Source organism: Panthera onca, chromosome D1, assembly GCF_046562875.1.
Source record: "Panthera onca isolate mPanOnc1 chromosome D1, mPanOnc1 haplotype 2, whole genome shotgun sequence".
In the NCBI taxonomy this organism is placed as follows: Eukaryota; Metazoa; Chordata; class Mammalia; order Carnivora; family Felidae; genus Panthera; species Panthera onca.
Window position 1 is genome coordinate 88,274,555 of NC_138348.1, and position 21,888 is coordinate 88,296,442.

At 37.4% G+C, this 21,888-nt stretch overlaps 1 protein-coding gene across 2 annotated transcripts in view; it reads left to right on the top strand.

Annotated features, from left to right (window-relative positions):
• The window catches only part of ZBTB44 (zinc finger and BTB domain containing 44), a 71,390-nt gene that overhangs the window by 41,035 nt on the left and 8,467 nt on the right, over positions 1-21,888 (top strand). The window contains exons 3-5 of one of the 2 annotated variants that reach the window (XM_060605244.3): positions 17,422-17,506; positions 19,179-19,342; positions 20,644-20,944. In XM_060605244.3, the coding sequence (XP_060461227.1) occupies positions 17,422-17,506; positions 19,179-19,342; positions 20,644-20,944 (550 nt within the window). The remainder of the gene's footprint in view (positions 1-17,421; positions 17,507-19,178; positions 19,343-20,643; positions 20,945-21,888) is intronic. The other variant, XM_060605245.3, reaches the window with a different exon arrangement.

Here is a 21,888-nt window from a genome sequence, read left to right on the forward strand (position 1 = left end):
ACTAGTTGTTTTTCTATGAATGAAGATGCTTAGAGTAAAACTATAAAGATAATGGATATTAAGAGATTGAGAGACTTCATAAAGGGAGAATCATTACTACCTGATGATATTGAATATAGGGATTGAGGGAATGGGAAAGGTTAGAGACCTCTAGGTGACTAGAAAAATAGTGATAACATTTTAAGTTCATTGATTTTTGTCATAATTTTTCATATTATCCAAATAGAAATGTCTTATTATAATTAATCTTTTACAGTTACTTTTTCTTAGTGAATGGTACAAAAAATATTGGTAATTATGTAATGGGTAGGAGTCTATGAAATTCAGTTACTATAACTTGAAAATCATTGGAAGAAGGTGGGAACCTAGTTTTAAGAATAAGCCAACAAGGTCAATTTGGTTAATTATGCTTGGGTGATGGTCCAAGTAATGTTATGCTACAAAGCAGTTGAAAAAGGAAGATTGGTGAAATCAAGACTGAAGATTTCCAGTTTCGGTTTTTTGTTTTTGTTTTCTTTTTTAACTTTTTGTTTTTAATGTTTATTTTTGAGAGAGACAGACATACAGAGTATGAGCAGGGGAGGGGCAGGGAGAGAGGGAGACACAGAATCCGAAGCAGGCTCCAGGCTCCAGGCTCTGAACTGTCAGCACAGAGCTGGATGTGGGGCTCAAACCCATGAATCACGAGATCATGACCCTAGCTGAAGTCACACTTAACTAACTGAGCCACCCAAGCGCCCCTGAGTCTTTTTCTTTTAGCAGTGACTGAATGAATCTCAAGGAAAAAAAATATATAAGAGCTAAAACCAAAGGACTGATCCTTAAGAAATAGCTATCTTCAGGGAGAAAAGAAAAGCCAATAAAAAATAATAAAGAGGATTTCTCCAAAAGATTGGAGAACCAGGAATGCTGTATTAACTTTGTTGATTTCTTGAATTTTGACCCACTCTATGAATTTCCCAGTGTTGCCACAACAAAGTGTACCACAACTGGATTATTTTAAACAACAGAAGTTTATTCTTTCGTAGTTCAGAAGGCCAGAAGTCTGAAATCAAGGTGTCAGCAAGGCCGTGCTCCTTTGAAGGCTGTAGAGGATTTTTTTGCCTCTTTCCAACTTCTGGCAGTTACTAGTACTTGCTGTTCTTCAACTTGTAGTTGCATCCCCCTGAGTTATACCTGTCTTCATGTGCCTTCCTTGTGTTTTTGGCACCAAATCTCCCTTACCTTACAAAGACACCATTTCTTGTATTAGGGCCCCCCTACTCAGGATGACCTTGTCTAATTTGATTACATCTGCAAAGACCCTATTTCCAAATAGGGTCACATTCCTAGGTATCGGGGGTTAGGACTTGAATATATCTTTTTTAGGGAGACACAGTTCTACCCACAGCACCAATTAAAGATCATATTCCTGAATTTGGATCAAGTCATATTTTTCTTTTCTTTTTTAAATCCAGTATAACTATCATATAGTGTTATATTGTTTCAGGGGTACAATATAGTGATTTACCAATCCGTACATTACATGATGCTCATCATGATACGTGTACTCTATTTTTGAGAGAGAGAGCACAAGCAGGGAAGGGGCAGAGGGAGAGAGGAAGACGCAGAATCTGAGACAGACTCCAGGCTCTGAGCTGTCAGCACAGAGCCCGACGGGGGGCTCAAACTCGAGAATGGTGAGGTCATGACCTGAGCTGAAGTCGGACACCCAACTGACTGAGCCACCCAGGCGCCTCGGGTGATACGTGTACTCTTAATTCCCTTTACCTATTTCACTCAAACTACCTCTCCACCTTCCCCGTGGTAACATCAGTTCTCTATATTTAAGAGTGTTTTCGGTTTTCTTTTTTTTTTTCTTTGTTTTGTTTCTTAAATTCCACATATGAGTGAAATCATATGGTATTTCTCTCTCTGACTTATTTCACTTAGCATTTTACCCTCTAGGTCCATCCATGTTATTCCAGATGGTGGGATTTCATTCTTTTTTAATGGCTGAGCAATATTGATTGCTTTGTGTCTTTATCCATTCATCTGTTGATGGACATGAGTCAAGATAGTTTTGAAGGGTTCAAGTGAACACACATTCAGTAATGTATTTGATGGCAGGAGATGTTAGCTATATGTTCATGAGTTTTTGTTAAATTACTAGTCTTTAATCCTCAACATTTTCTGAATAATTAACTATTTAATGAATATTACTGTTTTTAAGTATATTTATTTACTTAGCAGGGGAGGGGCAGAGGGGGATAGTAGAGAGAATCCCAAGCAGGTTCCATGCTGTCAGCACAGAGCCTGACATGGGGATTGATCCCATGAATCAGGAGATCATGACCTGGGCCAAAATCAAGAGTTAGACATTCAACCAACTGAACCACCCAGGTGTACCTGAATATTACTGTTTTAATCGTTTATCTGAGAACTTAGAAACCAAATATTAATCTTAATATCTTGCTAACTAGGCATGTGAAATAGTCTGATTTTATCACTCTCAAGTATATCTAATCAGTTCAGATTTTGCCTTTCTATCTTACTAACATGATTAAGAGAAGTTAGGAACTTCAGTAGATTATACCTATCAGTTATATAATTTACTTCCAATATATACTCTCAAAGATGTAGACTCTATTTTGAAGCTGACATGTGAGTAACTATGATCTGAATATCATATAGTCAAATAATCTAAAAGCTGTTTTCCTTGCCTTCATAGTAAATGTAGTAATCACTCTCAATTAACCTATCTTAACTTCAAATCTATACAATAAAACAAAGCCTTACAGTAAAGTTAAATTGCTATAGTAGGCAGTCAAAATATGTGGGCAGAAATGTCCACCAGTGGATGAATGGATAAAGAAGATGTGGTGTATATATATATACTCGGCAGTCAAAAAGAGTGAAATCTTGCATCTACATGGATGGAACTGGAGGGTATTATGCTAAGTGAAATTAGAGAAAGACAAATATCATATGACTTCACTCATATGAGGAATTTAAGATACTAAACAGATGAACATAAAGGAAGGGAAGCAAAAAGAATATAAAAACAGGGAGGGGGACAAAACAGAAGAGACTCTTAAATATGGAGAACAGAGGGTTGCTCGAGGGGTTGTGGGAGGGGGGATGGGCTAAATGGCTAAGGGGCATTAAGGAATCTACTCCTGAAATCATTGTTACACACTGTATGCTAACTTGGATATAAATCAAATAATAAATAAGTTAAAAAATTAAAAAAAAAATAAAGTAGGCAGGAGTAAGGAAAAATGTTTATAGTACTTTTTTTTTCCATATTCCGTAAGAATACTTCATAAGAGTTATTTACTTTTACTTACTAATTTATTTAAAGAAGATATCTAAAAGTAGTTTGTCTTTCCTAGGGACTGAGAATATAATATTTAATACATCCATTATTACAAAATTCTGAAGTAATAATTTGGTTATCCATGAAATTAATCCATATAGGATTTTACTTGTTCTTTTAAGTTCCTTTTATTGCCAGTTGCACAGCATAGGGTTGTAAAATCGGACATCCCCAGTTTAGAGAATCAATAAATACAGCAATAAAAGAGAAAAAAGACTACTAAATTTAGGTTGGGTCCTGGTACTCAAAAAGGTGTGGTCATCAATATCTGGTATAGTTTAAGAAAAAATATAAGCGAGAAAGAATTCATAATATGGCTTTTTAATTATTTGTCTTGAAGTATCATCTTTATGCATCAAAGAGAAAATAAATAGTACTATAAAGTCCACAGTTTGCTATGTTAAAGGAATTCAGTTTTTCCTAAATTTTAAAATCTGCCATTAAAAGTAAAGTGATTGTTAACAGGGGTCAGTTAGAATATTGAGAGGTAATGTGACATTTTTCTCAGCAGTAGTGAATAAATAATTAGTTTGAAGTGGGCAGCTAGAATTACAGGTAGAATTACAACACTGAACATATAGAGAAGTCGTATAACTAGTGATTAAAAATTAGAATTTGGAGTCAGACAGATCTAGATTCTGTTACTGGTTTCTGCCACTTAATAGATGTGTGACTTTGAGCAAGTCCTTTAACCTCACTGAGTTTCCATAACTATAAGGTGAGGATAGTAATACCTGTCTATTAAGTGTGTCAGTGCCTTCCAACAAAAGACCACCAGGAACATATTTCATAGTTCAGCGTAGTTCAACGTAGTTGAACAGTTTGATGTGGTAGTTTTAAAATCTGAAAATCCCTAACAGTTACCCCAAATACACAAGGTAAATTAGTGTGCAGCAGGCACCTGTAAACCCTATGTTCACATAAGAAGTAGTATCCTAGTGGTGGGAGTTTGGGGAACATAAACATCATTCATTACAACAGAAGTGAGTCAGTTTTATGTCCCTTAAAATGAACAAATTCCTTGGGGCTCCTGGGTGGCTCAGTCAGTTAAGCGTCCAGCGTCAGCTCAGGTCATGATCTCACAGCTCATGAGTTCGAGCCCCACATTGGGCTCTGTGCTGACAGCTCAAAGCGTGGATGGAGCCTGCTTTGGATTCTGTGTCTCACTCTCTCTGCCCCTCCCTGGTGGGGAGTTTGGGCTAATATAAGTTTCATTCATTATGACAGAAGTGAGTCAGTTTTATGTTCCTTAAAATGGACAAATTCCTTGGCTAAAGTTAAAACAGTTTCTGCAAACTAGGCTGAAGTGTCTCCGAAGAGAACAAGCTCTGACTATCAGAAACAGGATAGCCCCAGTATTAGTGTGTTTCTGATTGAATAGGCCTTGATGATGGGATTGTAATGACATCAGCAGAAGCATTTTGATGATGTCAGATCAAGGAACATTTTTTTCACAAGGCTCAGAGCTGAGATATAATATGATACAATGGGCCATTAAAAGAGAAGCTACCTTCTGACATATTTAAAGGAATATTAAATTTTTTCAGATCAGACAGAGGATAATGGATTCAGTGATCTGTTAAATTTAAAATAGTAGCTAAAGGGGCACCTAGGTGGCTCAGTTGGTTAAGCGTCCGACTTTGGCTTAGGTCATGATCTCATGGTTTGTGAATTCAAGCCCCGCACTGGGCTCTGTGGTTGCTGTCAGTGCAGAGCCTGCTTCAGATCCTCTGCCCTCCCTCCCCCCCCCCCCCCCCCCACAACTCTCTGGACCTCCCTCACCCGTGATCTTTTTCTCTCCCAAAAAAATAAATAAACTTAAAAAAAAGAGTAGCTCTGGTCCGGAAAAACCTGAGTTTTGTTTTTCCTTAAGTGACAAAATGAGATCTTAGGGAGTCAAAAACAATAGGATAAAGATGAGAAATCACATTAGTTGTAATAGACAGGACTGGTGGTGATTAGTAATAAAGGGATAGATAGAAAAGACTACTGAAGAATCAGAAAATTAATCTTGGAAAAAGCTGTTCATTTTTGAAGTCTGTATCTTCTGGAGAATCCCTCAGAAGGAACGGATGTATAGTAGTTTGAAGGATGTGATGTATGTCGTTCTAAGTTAGGAAATGTGAATCTACTGAACAACACCTTGAAATTTTACTGCTAAATCAGTTGTTAATACCTTATCAATTCCTTTCTACGTGATACTCAGTGACAAATTTTCTCTGGTGGCATCTTTTCCAGAAGAACAAAACTCCACAGATTTTAAATCATTCAGAAGCTTCTTTGGTGAATGTTTTCAAAATGCAGCTCGTACTTGTTTGTGATAAAGTTGCAAATCTCTTAAAGTATATTCATTCATATCAGCTGGGAAAAGGTTAGAACCTAAGATTTAAACTGAAATTCCCACTTGTAAAAGGTAGTCTGTTATTAACTCCTAAGGAGATAACTTGTGGGTCCAAAAAAGGATTTATCTTACTGCTATCAAGGCTCTTCTGCTATCAAGTATTGCCATACTTAGGCCTGTGGAAGTCTGAGGGTTTTTAAGTGCTTTGATGATTATAGTTTTAGAATCCATTTACTCCCTTGTTTTGTTTTGTTTTGTTTTGAGGTAAGAAAACAGTAAACATGGTATTCAATTTTTTTAGCATTCCACTTGTGGGGTTCTTTGCCCCATTTTTTGGGTCTCTTAAAACTTTTAATTTAGACCAGGGATATTTTCTTTTATTATTAATATTCAGGTATAATTGATGTACAGCATTATGTAATCATGTGATATTTGCATGTAATCCAAAGTGATCACTGCAGTATGTTTAGTTAACATCTATTACCACACATAGTTACATAATTTTTTTTCTTGTGATGAGAACTTTTAAGACCTCTCTTAAGCAATTTTCAGATGCACAATGTAGTATTAACTATACTCACCATGCTGTACGTTACCTCCCCATGACTTAATTATTTTATACTGGAAATGTGTACCTTTTGACCACCTTTACCTATTTCTCCCACCCTGCCAACCCTCTGCTTCTGGCAAGCATCATCTTTTCTCTTCTCTGTTATGAGCTCAGTTTGTTTAAATTCCACATATAAGTGAGCCTGGTGGCTCAGTCAGTTAACTGTCCAACTCTTGATTACAGCTCAGGTCATGATCTGACAGCGCAGAGCCTGCTTGGGACTCTCTCTCTCCCTGTCTACTCTTTACCTACTCATTCTCTCTATCTCTCTCTCTCTCTCAATAAAAACATTTTAAAAAATATAAGTGAGATCATACAGTATTTGTCTTCCTCTGATTTCACATAGCATAATGCTGTGTCAGTCCATGTTGTCACAAATGACAAGATTTCTTTTTTTTTGACTGCTTAATATTTGTTCTCCTCATTTTTCTTGAAGTTTGTGGATGATAAGGACAGTGGAGAGTATGAGTAAGATATAAAATTTATGGAATTCTTCAGTAATAATACTAGTGAATGTGTGGTCCCGTTACTAGAGAATAAATTGGGATTTCCCCACTCAGGAATACAAAATCTAGTAATTTTTCCCCACCGTTACAGCATAGCTCTTTAGCATTGTAAGCCTCAGTCTGCCCTAAAAATAAACAATAACCAGAACAAACTGATTGCTCATTTGGAGGTATTTAAAAGTGTACTTCATTGTTTGGTCTGTAGCCATGCTTTTTTTTTTTTTTTTTTTTTTTTTTAAGGAACAGGACATCCTGTATTTTTTTTTTTTAATGTTTATTTTGAGAGAGTGAGTGAGCAAGCAAAGGAGGTGCAGAGAGAGAGAAAGACAGAGGATCCCCAGCAGCCTCCGTGCTGTCAGCACAGCCTGATACAGGGCTCGAACTCACAGACCATGAGATCATAACCTGAGCTGAAACCAAGAGTCGGACACTTAACCAACTGAGCCACCCAGGTGCCCTGGTCTATATCCAGGTTTTACCAGGGTTGTGTCAGTGACAGTAAAGGCACACATTGGAAATATCCACAGCAGTGCCTTTTAAAATCCCCACTCCAGTGTTCCATGGTGTTGATGCATCTCAAGTGAACAGTCTTGTTTATGTCACAAGCTCCCCCCAAAATGGCCACTTGCAGCTCCAAATTGTCATTGGTGAAATGTGTCAGCTGAGAGATAAGTGTACTCGTTGGTGTTACAGAGAAGAAACATAAAGGAAGCAGATGTTTGACCTAGAAGAGATGGCAGTTTTGGATTGAGACAACCCGTTGAGAATTATGATGGTCCATAAGAATAATGCTTGTGTAACTTTTTATTTCAGGGCTTGGCTAAAGGACAGTTGTCATTGATCAGGAACCAGACAAAACCTGATTCTGGGCATATGAAAGTAAGCAGAGCAGTGTTCAGGGAAACAAAGACAAAATTGAAAAAGTATTTATATGGTTTTCCCTTTTTAAAACCTCTTCATTGAAAAAAGTTTTCTTTTCACTGAAATACAAACTTACAAAGGGGCACCTGGGTGACACAGTAGCTAAGTGTCCAACTCTTGATCTCAGCTCAGGTCTCTATCTCAAGGTCATGAGTTCAAGCCCTGCATTAGGCTCCATGCTAGGTGTGAAGCCTACTTAAAACAAAAGAAGAGAAAAAGAAATACAACTTACATACAAAATTCACCCATGAAAGTGTATACTTCAGTGGCTGTTAGTATATTCACAAAGTTGTGCAACAGTCTAAGTTTATAACCTTAGACTGTTTATAACCCCCCCCCCACAGTCTAAGTTTATAACCTTTTATTTTATTTTACTTTATTTTATCATTTTATTTTATTTTTGAGAGAGAGAGAGAGAGAGCACAAGCAGAAGGGGGGCAGAGAGAGAGAGAGAGAGCACGAGAGAATCTGAAGCAGGCTCCAGGCTCCAAGCTGTCAGCTCAGAACCAGACGCAGGGCTCAAACCCATGAACCATGAGATCATGACCTGAGCTGAAGTCAGATGCTTAATGACTGAGTCACCCAGGCACCCCCCCCCCCCAAGTTTATAACATATTCATCACCCTAAAAACAAACCCTGTTAAGCCATATAACTCTTAGCCGTGACTCCCTCCTAGTCTCACCCTAGCCCTAGGCAAATGCAAATACACTTTCTGTAGATTTGCCTATTCTAGATATTTCATGTAAATGGGATCATGCAATATGTGGTCTTTTCTGACTGGCTTCTGTCACTTTCTGTAATATTTTTGGGTTTGTTTTTTTTTTTTTTGTCTTTTTTTATGTTTATTTTTGAAAGTGACTGCATGAGTGAGAGAGGGGACAGAGTATGCTAAACAGGCTCCTTGCTGACAGCAGAGAGCCCGATGTGGGCCTCAAACTCATGAACCATTAGATCATGCATGACCTGAGCCAAAGTCAGACTGAGCCATCCAGGCAGGTGCCCCTATATTTTCAGGGTTCATCTATGTCATACCTCTTAGATTTTTGAAAAGTTTTTCTAATCAGAGATCTTCTGAACTCAGCCACCAGGGCCAGTTCAGATGGACTAATCGCCATCCTCATTATAATCTCATCCTCTTTTAGACAGGAGTCAGCACACTAGACAGATTATAGGAGCAGGAAGGCTAGCAAACAGTTTGACCAAGAAACAATGACAGATTTGATTAGATAACCAAAATATTCTCAAAAGGTTTTCTGGGAAATGAACCCACCACTGAAGGACTTTAGTGTGAAATATTTGAGCTCAATTCATAATGAACTTACCTCCCAGCCAAGGGCAGGTTGCACCTCAAAAAGGATTTTAGATGTACACTCTTTTAACAAGGTGCCCAGTGCAAGACAGCAAGAACTTCAGTTGAATCTTCACAGGTCCTCCATTTCTGCCAGTGCCCAGTTGCCAGAGACTACCAGAAGCACAACTATAATTAGCAGGTTGAGTTTGTTGCTCAGTTGCAGCATAGGAGATCACATACCTTGGGGTTCTTAGGACTTCTCAGTAAGGGGGTGTTAGAAAGGGCTTAGAGGATTTGGCTTGTGTTAGGTGACTTTAGGAAGGATTTGTGGAAGTGGGGTTTGCTCAGGACTGGTGATATCAGTAAGCAGGGAAAACTGTGATTGTATATATATTTTTTTAAGTTTATTCTTTTTTAATAAGAATACCCACCCAACATGAGGCTCTACACCCAACATGAGGTTCGAACTCGTTCATGATCAAGAGTCGTGTGCTCTTTTTACTGAGCCAGCCTGACACCCCTGTGATTGTGTATCTTAACAAATATCTAGGATTGCAGACTAATGTGAACCTAAAGCAGCAGTGACTTTTATTAACTAGAGAGGGGAATGTTTGATTTTTTCGTGATTGCACAATGACCTTGTTTTTGGCTCTGCTGAAACAAAATTATGTGTTTTGTCTCAGACCATTGTGACCTGGTCTGATGTTGGTGTTCTGTGTGATTATGTCCAACATAAAGCACCAGGATCTAGCTGTGAACACCAGGCCCATTCCTAAGTGTCAGTGTCAGGCCAGTTCCTGGATGTTAGGGGCTGCTTTTCTATTTGTCAGTTGAATGGGATAAAATCTGTATAACATTTGGAAGAATGGCTGGCATGTGGTAAATGTTCAGTAGCGGATGGCAACTGTAGTTATTTTTCACCACCAGGAGAGTTTTTGTGTCTTGGGTAGCAGCAAAAAACTGGAATCCGTTTGATGCAACAGAAGCTATCATACAGTACTTACTGGTGGAAGAGAACAGAATCTCTCCATAAGATAACCCCTACCATGGAAAGCTGGATTGTCTCTGTAACAATCTGCTTTACTTTTTCATAGGGTGAGAAGGTTCTTTCTGTTCAGAATTCTTAGCCTTCATTACCACTGCAAGCAGAATCGCTATAGTATAGAAAGAAAACTCCATCTTAAGAATTCAAGAAATAATTCAAGAATTCAAGAAACAGGGACACCTGGGTGGCTCAGTTAAGCATCTCTCTTTTGATTTTGGCTCAGGTCATGATCTCACAGTTGTGAGATCAAGCCTTGCATCAGGCTCCATGCTCAGAGTGGGATTGTCTCTCTCTCTCTCTCTCTCTCTCTCTCTCTCTCTCTCTCTCAGCCCCTCCCCCACTCACCATAAATAAATAAATAAATAAATAAATAAATAAATAGAATAATTTTTAAAAACATAATTTATGAAACATCACCATACTTCAAGGAAAGTAATATTGCACGTATATTCTGTTGTTAAATTGATTCAATTAAATTCCAGTTCATATGATTACTTGTGTTATCACTGGCAGAAACTTTAACCTCAGGAAAAAGATTTTTGTCAATAGTTACATAAGTGATACAGCACTATTTATGTGTCAACAGTATAGATAGAATTCTTAAAGTGTGCTTTAACTCTTCATTTAACTTGTGGTAGTTTTTATTTTTATCTTTTAGTGTATTAATAACCATGGGCAAGAGGACAATGTCCTCTGTTTTAAGAGGAAACATCTACTAGATGTATCTTATACTGCATTTTAGTTCTTTTTGACCAGCATTTTAAGCAAACTCTTGACAATGCTAGAATCACTCCAGAGCAGAGTGGGTTTTATTTCCACCTCACCAAGACTGCACTACCTCCTAGAAGTAGTGTAATCTGATTGTGAGGAGCAAATGTCAGATCAGTCTTCCTGACTTGCCCTAGTCACAACCTCCAGTCTTTTTTTGCAGGTCTTTGCCTGTAACCTTTAATATTGCCAGCACTCTGAATAACTGCAGAATACTACTATAAAGTAGATTTTTCTGTGTGTGTCCATGGTGATCAGGTCCAAATACTGGGAATTTTCCAGTTTTTATCCTAGGACAGATTGAAATGTTAATGTTTAGTTCCCTTTTCTTTAAGGAAAAAGTGAGAATGGGGAAATATTGACAAGTGAACGTTTCTTAAACAGAATCAACAATATCAGGTCTCCTAAGCTGTATTAAAAACAAATCAAAAAGGGATACCTGGGTGGTCGACTTCCACTCAGGTCACGATCTCTGGGTTCATGAGTTTTGAGCCCCACATCAGGCTTGCTGCTGTCAGCACTGTTGCTTTGTATCCCCTGTCTCCCTCTCTCTCTGCCCCTCCCCCACTTATGCATGCATGCTCTCTCAAAAATAAATCTTAAAAAAAAAAAAATCAGAAGGATTTGGAATAAGTTGGATAAGTAGGCATAAGGAAAAGCGTAAACGTCTTTGATAGTAAGGGAAAGAGAAAAAGACAAGGCAGGCACTGGGGCGCCTGGGTAGTTCAGTCATTTGAGCCTCTGACTCTTGATTTCAGCTCAGGCCATTATCTCAGGGTTGTGGAATTGAGCCCCATGTCGGGGCTGAGCATGAAACCTGCTTGAGACTCTCTTATCTGCCCCTTTACCACTCACACACCTGTGTGTGTGTGCGCTCTCTCTCTCTCTCTCTCTCTCAAAAAAAAAAAAAAAAAAAAAAGAAAAGAAAAAGAAAAAGGCATGTGCAGAAATGCTAAACACACCAGTAAGGGTGAGGTTGAGGGGTGAGGAGGAGGTGTGCAGGAAGAATATGGATACAGTTAGGGATGAATGTAAATACACATAGTCCTGTCTCCTTTCAAAAATTTTATCAGTGTATTAGAACATAGTATAATAATTGGTGTTCTTGATGATTGCTATGAGTCATCAAGAAACAAATTATATTAGTATTCTTTTTTTAAGAAGTCAAGGCAAATTGTCACAAATTTTCTAGCACAGATCCCTTACTAAAGTAAGTTTGGATGCCTCAAAAGGGATTAGGTTATATTTTTTTTTTTTTTTTGGAAAATTTTATTTAAGTGGAAAATGTATTCATTTCCTAGTAATGCCAACTAATTCAAGTGTTCCAAAGGGGAAAATTGAAGTACTGGATTCTAAGTTTTCATCAGAAGGAAATTTCATTCTATTAACAGATGATATTTATTAAATATCCACATGTATATTGTATTATGCAAACTGTTACAATTAGTTCAGTTTAGCTTTCACTAAAATATTGCAAGCAAAAGCATGCTTGCTCTTAAAACTTCAGCAAGCTCAGGTTTTTCATTTGGTGAAACAGCATACAATAAATACATTGACAAATTCAGTCTCTGATTTGAACAGGCTAGGTTGTTTGATCTCCCCTCCCACTAAAAACAGCAATGTGGGTTTTGTTTTTTTTCTTAAGTTACCTTGAAAGTATTTGAAAGGATAATTAGGGACCTACCAGGTTAAATTTGGGATGGAGGGAGCACAACCCAGAGAGGTAAGTGGATGTCAGAGCACTAAAACTGGTTGTTTCCTAAGACATTTGTCAGAACACAAATTGGCTTTGGTTCATCAACTAAAAGAGCAAGGCAAACAGAAGTTAAGGCCCAGAGCATGTTAAAGTTGTGAAGTCTTAGAGAAGTTTCTCTACACTAAGTAGGGACCCCAAAGGACTTTCCCACTACAACTAAACCTGTTCCCCTTCCTCCAGTCTCCAGGGGACTGACTGTAGAAACAGCTGCCTTGGCAGTGAGCAAACTAGAAGATGGAAAGGAAAAGGGGTAGAAAACGTATCCCTGAGAAGTTGTAGCCAGTGACCAGCCTTCTTGCAGATTTAGATCCAGATTATTCCTTGCACCAGGAGGCCAGGGAATTTTATTGAATTTGTTTAAGTAGTGCCCTCCAGGAACCTAGCAGAAGAAGCAAACAAAGCTTCCCTGGAACAGGGTATATGCATCTTCACCTAAGCAAATCATTCCTCTACAAGTCCTTTTCAAGGGCCGTAACCACTGTGAAAAACAACCAGGGCACACAAGGAAACACGGCAGAAAGATAACCAACAGGAAAACAAAAACAGGCAGCAGAAATAAATTGGCGTAGTTTTCACGCACAGATATAAAATAAATATGCTTACTAGGTTTAATGAAATAAACAAGCTTGAACAATAATTACAGACAACAGTATACTATAAAAAAACTTGTAGCACATTTGAGGGGATAAAATAGAACTTCTAGAAGAGAAAAAAGTAACCAAAATAATTCTGTCAACCTTTTAGCAGCAGATTGGATTTTGCAGAAGAGAGAATTGATGAATCAGAAGATAAATTTAAACAAATCACCTGAATGCTACCCAGAGAGAGACTGTATTGTATTTTAGGGTCCTCCAGAGAAACAGAACCAATAGGTATATAGGTATATAGAAGGAGATATCTTAGGAGGGACTCAGTCACGTATTTATGGTGGCTTAGTCCCACAGTCCACCATCTGCCAGCTAGACCTGGAAAGCCGGTGGTGTCATTCCAATACAAATCTTGAAAGTCTGAGAACTGGAGGGTTGATGGTATAAGTCCCAAGTCCAAAGGCCCATGAACTGGAAGTGCTGGTGTCCAAGAACAGGAGAAAATGGATACCCCAGCTCAAGGAGAGAGAGCAAATTTACTCTTCTAACTTTTTGTTCTATTCTGGCTTCAACAGATTGGATGATACCCCACCGTGGTGGAGTATCTTCTTTACTTAGTCTACCAATTCAAATGCTAGTCTTTCCAGAAATGTTCTTAACAGACACACCCAGGAATAACGGTTTACCAGCTATCTAGGCATCCCTTAGCCCAGTAAAGTTGATAGACAAAATTAACCTTCACAGTGACAATGGTAGAAACTACAGTGGAGAAGAGGATAAGGGTTATGGAAATGCAAACAGAGGTTTGATGACATCCTGAGAAGAGAGAATGAGAATTTTCTAAAATTGATGAAAGACATCAATCCATAGATTCGAGGCCAGCAAATCTCAAATAGGAACAATAAAAATACAAACCTAGACATATTACAGACAAAATTTAGAAAATAATAAGACAAAACAAGACATTATCTTCAGAAGTATGACGTTTTAATAGCATCAGAAACCAGTGAGATAATATCCTCAGTGTGCTAAAAGAAAATAACGGCCGGTCTAGATGTCTACACACAGTAAAAATAGCTCTTGACAATGAAACTGAAATAATAGATATTTTCAAAGAAACAGAAACAGGATTCATCAGCAAAACCTCACAAAAGAAAATTCTTAAGGACAGACTTGAGGCAAACACAAAGTGAACACAGATGGAAGGTCTAATATTAGAAGAAATGAAGAGTGAAGGAAGAAGTGAAGTGAATGGACAAATGTAGGTAAATGCTGCTTGCATAAAAGAGTAACAATAATTTATTGAATCTTATTATTGAATCTCAATAATCCATAAGTTGCAGAATAAGATTGTGTGGAAATTGGATTTAAACTGTCCTAAGATCCTTAATGTTCAAAAGTTTTGTTTAACTGAGACTTTGATAATTATGTGTCTAATTTCTAAAGTAACCAGTAAAAAAGGGGGAAGGATTATGTAATTTCCAAACTAATAGAGAGGGGGGAATAGAATGATTATTAACCATTTATGTTTAGCAAGCTCATTTTAAAATGTATAGAGAAATGCAAAGGGCCAAGAACAGCCAAGTTATTCAGGAAGCAAATGAACAAGATGAGAAGACTTGCTGGTCTACCTGATACCAAGATTTAAAAAGCTCTAGTAACTAAAGATTGGCATTAATATAAGTTGACAAACAGATGGGACTAATAGAGAACCTGGAAACAGACCCATGCATGAGAGCACTTAGAGCACTGCAGAGCATGAGAGCACTTAGAGCACTGCAGAGCAGAGAAGAAAAGACAGACTTCAATAAATGTGGTTGATTATGAAATCAGCTCCAAGTGGATTAAAGAAAAGATCTAGGGGCACCTGGGTGACTCAGTCCGTTGTGTCCAACTCTTGATTTCAGCTCAGGTTATGATCTTACAGTTTGTGAGATCGAGTCTGTGAGATCTACATGGACAGTGCCGAAACTGCTTTGGATTCTCTTGCTCTCTGCCCCCACCCCCCCCCCCCACACACACACTCTCACACTTGCTTTCTCTCAAAATAAATAAACTTAAAAAAAAAATTAAAAAGACCTAAATGTCAAAGGCAAAGCAAAAATTTTTCATAAGATAATTTGAAATAAGGAAGAATTTTTATTTTTATTCTTTTAAGGTTTTATTTTTAAGTAATCTCTATACCCAACATGGGACTCAAACTCACAACCCTGAGATGAAGAGTTTCTCACTCCACCAACTGAGCCAGCCAGGGGCCCCAGGACTTTTAAAAATAAGACCAAAAAGCCAGAGCCATAAAGGAAAATACTATTTTTAGGGGCACCTGGGTGGCTCAGTCAGTTAAGCGTCCACCTTTGGCTCAGGTCATGAGCTCATGGTTCACGAGTTCAAGCCACACATCAGGCTCTGTGCTGACAGCTCAGAGCTTGGAGCCTGCTTTGGATTCTGTGTCTCCCTTTCTCTCTGCCCCTCCCCTGCTCATGCTCGCTCTCTCTCAAAAATAAATAAAAACATTAAAAAAATTTTTAATGTTAAAACTCTTGACATACATAGTAATCCTATTTTTAAAAAATAATAAAAATAAAATTTAAATGTTTGGTCATCAGAAGAGTAAAAAGATAAGCCATGGAAGAGGCAAAAATATTTGTAACCTGTATTACTGAAATACGAAGGAAAAAAAAACTCATAGTAAAAAGCAAACAACTGAATAACAAGCCTCAAACAGGCATTTCACCCACTACGGGGTTCAGTATATATATGAAAAAGTGCTCAACCTCATTGGTAGTAAGGGAAATAAAACTCAAACCACAAATGAAATATTGCTACACACCCACCAAATTAGCAAAATTTTAAAAATCTGACAGTACCATGTGTTGATGAGGTATAGAATGACCTAACTCTCATACACTGGAAATAGTGATGTAAATTTAGTACTATCACTTTGGAAAAGAGTTTAGCACTTTCTAATGAAGTCAGATAAACGTAGCCTATGATCTAACAATTTCATTCCTAAGTATAGGTATCCTAGAAAAGGCATGCATGTATGTATTGTGTATTAAGTTACTTGTACAAGAATACCCACAGCAGCATTGTTCATAATAGCCTGGCACTGTCCATCATTAAGAGTGAAATGGATAGAGGGGCGCCTGGGTGGCGCAGTCGGTTGGGCGTCCGACTTCAGCCAGGTCACGATCTTGCAGTCCGTGAGTTCGAACCCCGCGTCAGGCTCTGGGCTGATGGCTCAGAGCCTGGAGCCTGTTTCCGATTCTGTGTCTCCCTCTCTCTCTGCCCCTCCCCCGTTCATGCTCTGTCTCTTTCTGTCCCAAAATAAATAAATGTTGAAAAAAAAATTTTTTTAAAAAGTGAAATGGATAGATTATGAATGTTACAAACTGTTTAAACTTCATAATACTGAAGGAAAGAGGAGATAAGAATACATATAGTGTAACTCAATTTATATAAAGCTTGCAGGCAGTAACACTAAACTGTATGTTGATGGTGAGGGTTGCCAATTACCCTTAAAGGGCATGATAGTAAATATTTTAGACTTAGCTGCCACATGGCCTCTGTCATAACTGCAGTTATTCCACTCTGCCACTGTGGTGTAAAAGCAGCCCTAGATGGTTCGTGGCTGTGTTCCAGCAAGAACCAACCTCTAGTTTATAGGTACATGTGTTGGAGATAAAATTACTTTCAAAAGGAAGAGGGACAAGGAAAAAGGGAATGAAATAATGATAAAAAAAAAAAAAAAAAAAGACAGGAGAGTGGTTACCTCTTGGAAGGGTTTGTGATTAGGGAGGGGTAAATGGGGACTTCTAGGATACTGGCATTGTATTAGTGGAACTTGTGTGGAGGTTGCGCAAGGAGGCATTCACTTTATAGCTGTCTTTTTAATTCTACATAAAATTTCTATGTACAATAAGTCCTATGTCACAATAAAGTTTTCAAAAATAAAAATAGTACTTCCTTAAATGATTGTTATAAGATTATTTAATTTTATGTGAATTTTTGTTTACATTTGAATTTGTCTGCTTGTTTCTGAAATTTCTATCAAAGAAACACTCCTAAAAGAATTTAAATAGTAATATAAGACTGTTGTCTTACATACAGTTTCTTTTTAAAGATTTCTTTATATTCTTTGTTTTATGGGCTTGGAGATACAGATTGCAGTTAATAGCTTGGCTTATATATACCAAAGTATTGACTGCTATCCCTTTTTTTTTCCTTTTATTCACAGGTTCGGTAGATGAAGGTGTCACTGAAGGGTTACCTACGCTTCAAAACACTTCTAGCACTAATGCTCATGCAGATGATGATGATCGGTTAGTACCAACATAGTCTGTCATTTTCTATAAAGGGGTGTACTTGCGAGGCACCTGGTTGGCTCAGTTGGTTAAGTGTCATACAAGCTGAGGTCATGACCTCACAGTCATGGGATCAAGCTCCAAGTCTGCCTCCATGTTGAGCATGGAACCTGCTTGGGATTCTCTCCCTCCCTCTCCACCTCCCCCACCCCCTTGCACATGCTCTTTCTTGGTCTCTCTCTTTCTCTCTCTGTCTCTCAAAAATAAAATAAACTTTAAAAGGGGGGGGGGGAGATATACTTGCAACTGTAAATTCAAACATTTTAACTTGGAATTACATAAGTAGTTTATTGGGTACCTCATTTTCTCTTTCAGAGTAAAGAGGTAGCATTATTACGTCATAAAGTAGACCACCTATACAAGGTTTATTCGGCATTTTAAAACTGCTCAGGCCCATCATTTTTAAATAGTATCTATATCTAGTATCTATCTAAATAATGATCACTTTTAAGTAGTTTTTTAAATTTTTTTTTACATTTATTTTTTTTGAGAGACAGAGCACAAGTGGGGGAGGGGCAGACAGAGCATCAGACACAGAATCTAAAGCAGGCTCCAGGCTCTTGAGTTGTCAGTACAGAGCCTGACATGGGGCTCAAACCCACAAACCATGAGATCATGACCTGAGCCGAAGTTGGACACCCAACCAACTGAGTCACCCAGGCACCCCAAGTAGTATTTTAAATAGTATCTAAGGGTTGGTGAACTGTGAACTGTGGGCCAATTCCAATTTACCACCTTTATTTGTAAATCAGGTGTTCCAATATAGCCGTGCTCATTTGTTTACGTATTGTCTGGATAGCAGAGTTGAATAGTTGAAACAGAGATCATGTGGTGTGCAAAGTGAAAAATATTTACTGTTTGCCCTACTACAGAAAAAGTTTGCCAAATCCTCGTCTCTTTGCCCATAAATCCCAGGTCATTATCTTAGAGTTGTCCCTCTCTGCTTCGTATCTATCTCCACACAGATATATAAGGGCATTTCAGACTTAACATGGCCAAGACCTCTAACTCCCCTTCTAAACCTCACTTATCCAGTCATACCCATCTCTAAAGAGCATCATCATCAGTTAAATGAACAAAAGGACAACACTGAGAGAGAACTATTAGGAACTGCTTGGTATATGGTATGTTTGGGGAATATGAGAAGAAATGAGGCTGGAAAAGTACACAACCCAGAACATGAGGAGGTTTGTATGCCTTGCAGAGGTGTTCAGACTTTATTCTGAAGGTAACAGCCATTGCAGGATTTTAAAATGGGTGTTGATTTAATCAGAGAGATCACTGTGAAACAGAAGGATGTATTGGAGGGGTTGGGGGCTAAAGAGAGGGAGTTATTAATTCAACCTTGTGTTGATGAGGGCCTAAATTAAAGCAGTAGTAGGAAGGAAAAGATTAAAGAGATTAAGAATTTCTAAGGTAAAACCATTTATGATACATTCTGTGATAGTATGTCCTTAGGATGTTGGACATTCTGGACAATTCAACATTGTTTTTCATATTGCTATAAATGGAACTTTTAACAGTTAAACTCTCAAAAAGTCATTTTTTTCTTTTGTTCATTAAAGTTGTGCAGGAATGTTTATTCAACTTAAAAATCAGAATCTTCCTCCCTCCTTTGGTCTTTTTTTAGATTGGAAAATGTTCAGTATCCCTACCAACTCTACATAGCTCCTTCTACCAGCAGTACGGAACGACCAAGTCCAAACGGTCCAGATAGACCTTTTCAGTGTCCAACTTGTGGGGTACGATTCACCCGTATTCAGAACCTAAAACAGCACATGCTCATCCACTCAGGTAATGTCGTCTTCCCTACTGTTGCATAAATGAGTACTTGAAACATTACATTTGGAATCTCAGTTAAAAATAGAAAACAGATGTTTTTGAGTTTAAAAAATATGTCTCTGAGAAATCAGATAAGCCTAAGTCTGTTGGTAAAATGGTACAGTGTCAGAAAGCTATTTGTTTAATACATTTGCCACAGGCATAAGTATTCAGATTAAAACTCGGTGGGGTATATGTGCAGACATAAATGAAAGGCACTGGGTATATTAGGTGTGTGTATATATGTGTGATAGAGAAGCACAGGTACAGATGGTAGAGCAAATGGAATTAAAAGGGTATTTATTGCTGTTCTTTGTACTATTCTTGTAACTACTCTTTATGAATGGAATTATTTCCAAATAAGAAGTGTTTTTAGAAATTTACATTTAATTATTTAAAATTTAATTTTAATTCTGCTATCCTAAATTTCTCTGTGCCCTGACTAATCAGCTTTGCAGCATTTTTTAGGATAAAAGATTTTAAATAAATTACATGTAAAACATTTGAAATTTAAGTTCAGTGATCACAAAAAGGCAACAAAATTCTTGTGGGTACACCTCTGATGAGTATAGGAAATCTTTGCTCCTGTTTTCAGCTGTGTTGTCATCTTGCTTTCCTCTTCTGTAGATAGGTCTAATAGTCCCTGAGCTAATATCAGTTCCCTATGACTTAAATCAACAGATTGTATTTTGAAGGTTTTTAATTTTTTTTTTGCTAAAACTATGATAATTGAAGAGATAATTAATATACTTCATAATTCACATATTAGTTTCTACATATTTTTTCTATCACTTTACATAATATGCCCATAAATCCAATTCACCAAATGATAGTTCTAGCATTATTATGTTCAGAGATGTTTCTTCTCATTTCTCAGGTAATGAAGAGTAGGTACATTTTCACATCTTTTCAATATAAACTTTACTACTTTAATGAAATGATGTTTTATGGGGATTTGATTCTGTTTAAATATTGTGGTTATGTTTTGAAGTCTGTAAAATAGATGATTTAGAAGAATTTTCAGAAATCAACTTGAGTATAAACTAGTTCACCTCTCCAATGCCTTTTTTTTTTTTTTTTTTTTAAAGCCCTAGTGACTTTTCAAATGTTCTGTACCTTTTCTGAGATGTTGAATTGGAATCCATTTTTGCTGGTGATTTTTGCCTTTTTAAATTGCCTATTGCTACAAAATTGTAGCTCAGAAATTTGTGAGGTTTGTGACCTTTCACTTTACTTTGTTTTTAGATAATACTTTGTTCTGCCTTATTTTGTAGGAATTAAACCATTTCAGTGTGACCGCTGTGGGAAAAAGTTCACCAGGGCTTACTCGCTAAAGATGCATCGCCTAAAGCATGAAGGTAAACGCTGTTTCCGGTGCCAGATATGTAGTGCCACTTTCACTTCCTTCGGGGAATATAAACACCACATGAGGGTTTCCCGGCACATTATCCGCAAGCCTCGGATTTACGAGTGCAAAACATGTGGCGCCATGTTCACCAACTCTGGAAATTTAATCGTGCACCTGAGGAGTCTGAACCATGAAGCGTCAGAGCTAGCAAACTACTTCCAGAGCAGGTGAGGCGCACAACAAAAACGAGCCAGGAAAACCGCTTACTAAACTCTCTTTCCCTGCTGTCGGGGCGGCCTGCTATGCTTATCAGGTTGCTGGCTACTCAGTCACGTTCCTTTTAAATTTCCACTGTCCATACTCTCATCTCCTGATCTGATACAATTTTGCTGGATCTTCTAGGTATATACAATTATAAATATTTTTCTAGTTGGTATTGGAAATTTTTCCCTGCAGAAGTAGACTACTTACCTCTTGCTTTGTCTTTTTTGTTTCTTGGGTTTTAGTTTTTTGTATTTTCAATAATTAAGCTTAAAGTAATATAGACCTTATTGGAAAATTTACCGTGTTAGATGATTCTTAGTGGTATTGGATTAATTCAGACTCTTCGGATGTCAAAACTTTTGACCACTTCTCTTTTTTTTTTAATTCTATATAAAGGGATATATATTTACCAATAAAGAAAAGAACTTCAACAGCAACTATAATGGATATGATTATTTTCAATTAAATTTCCTTTTTCTTTCAATTTAAAGCTCATGCTTTTCACTAATAATTTATGATAGAATTCCTTTCTGATTTATAGAGTATCTAAGGAAGTCAGGTTTTAGTTCTGACTCTACCACTAACTAGTATTATGACTGAACATGTCTCTTTACAAATGAAGAAGCCTGAAGCATAAAGACCGATAAAATGTAAGCTTTAAAGGTCATTTCAGAGGTCTCTAAATATAAAACTCTGTTGTCTTTTTTTAATACTTTATCAAAAATGTACATCTGTAGGAATCCTTAATTTTTTATAAAATGAAATCTTCCTAAACTTAAATTTTAAACCATCTTTACTTCTTAAATCTTATTTTTCAATAAATTCCAAACTATTCCTGCAGATTTTTTTCCTCTTCAGACCTGACATTCATGTTGTTTACTCATGTCTGAGTGTCTGGTTGTCATCT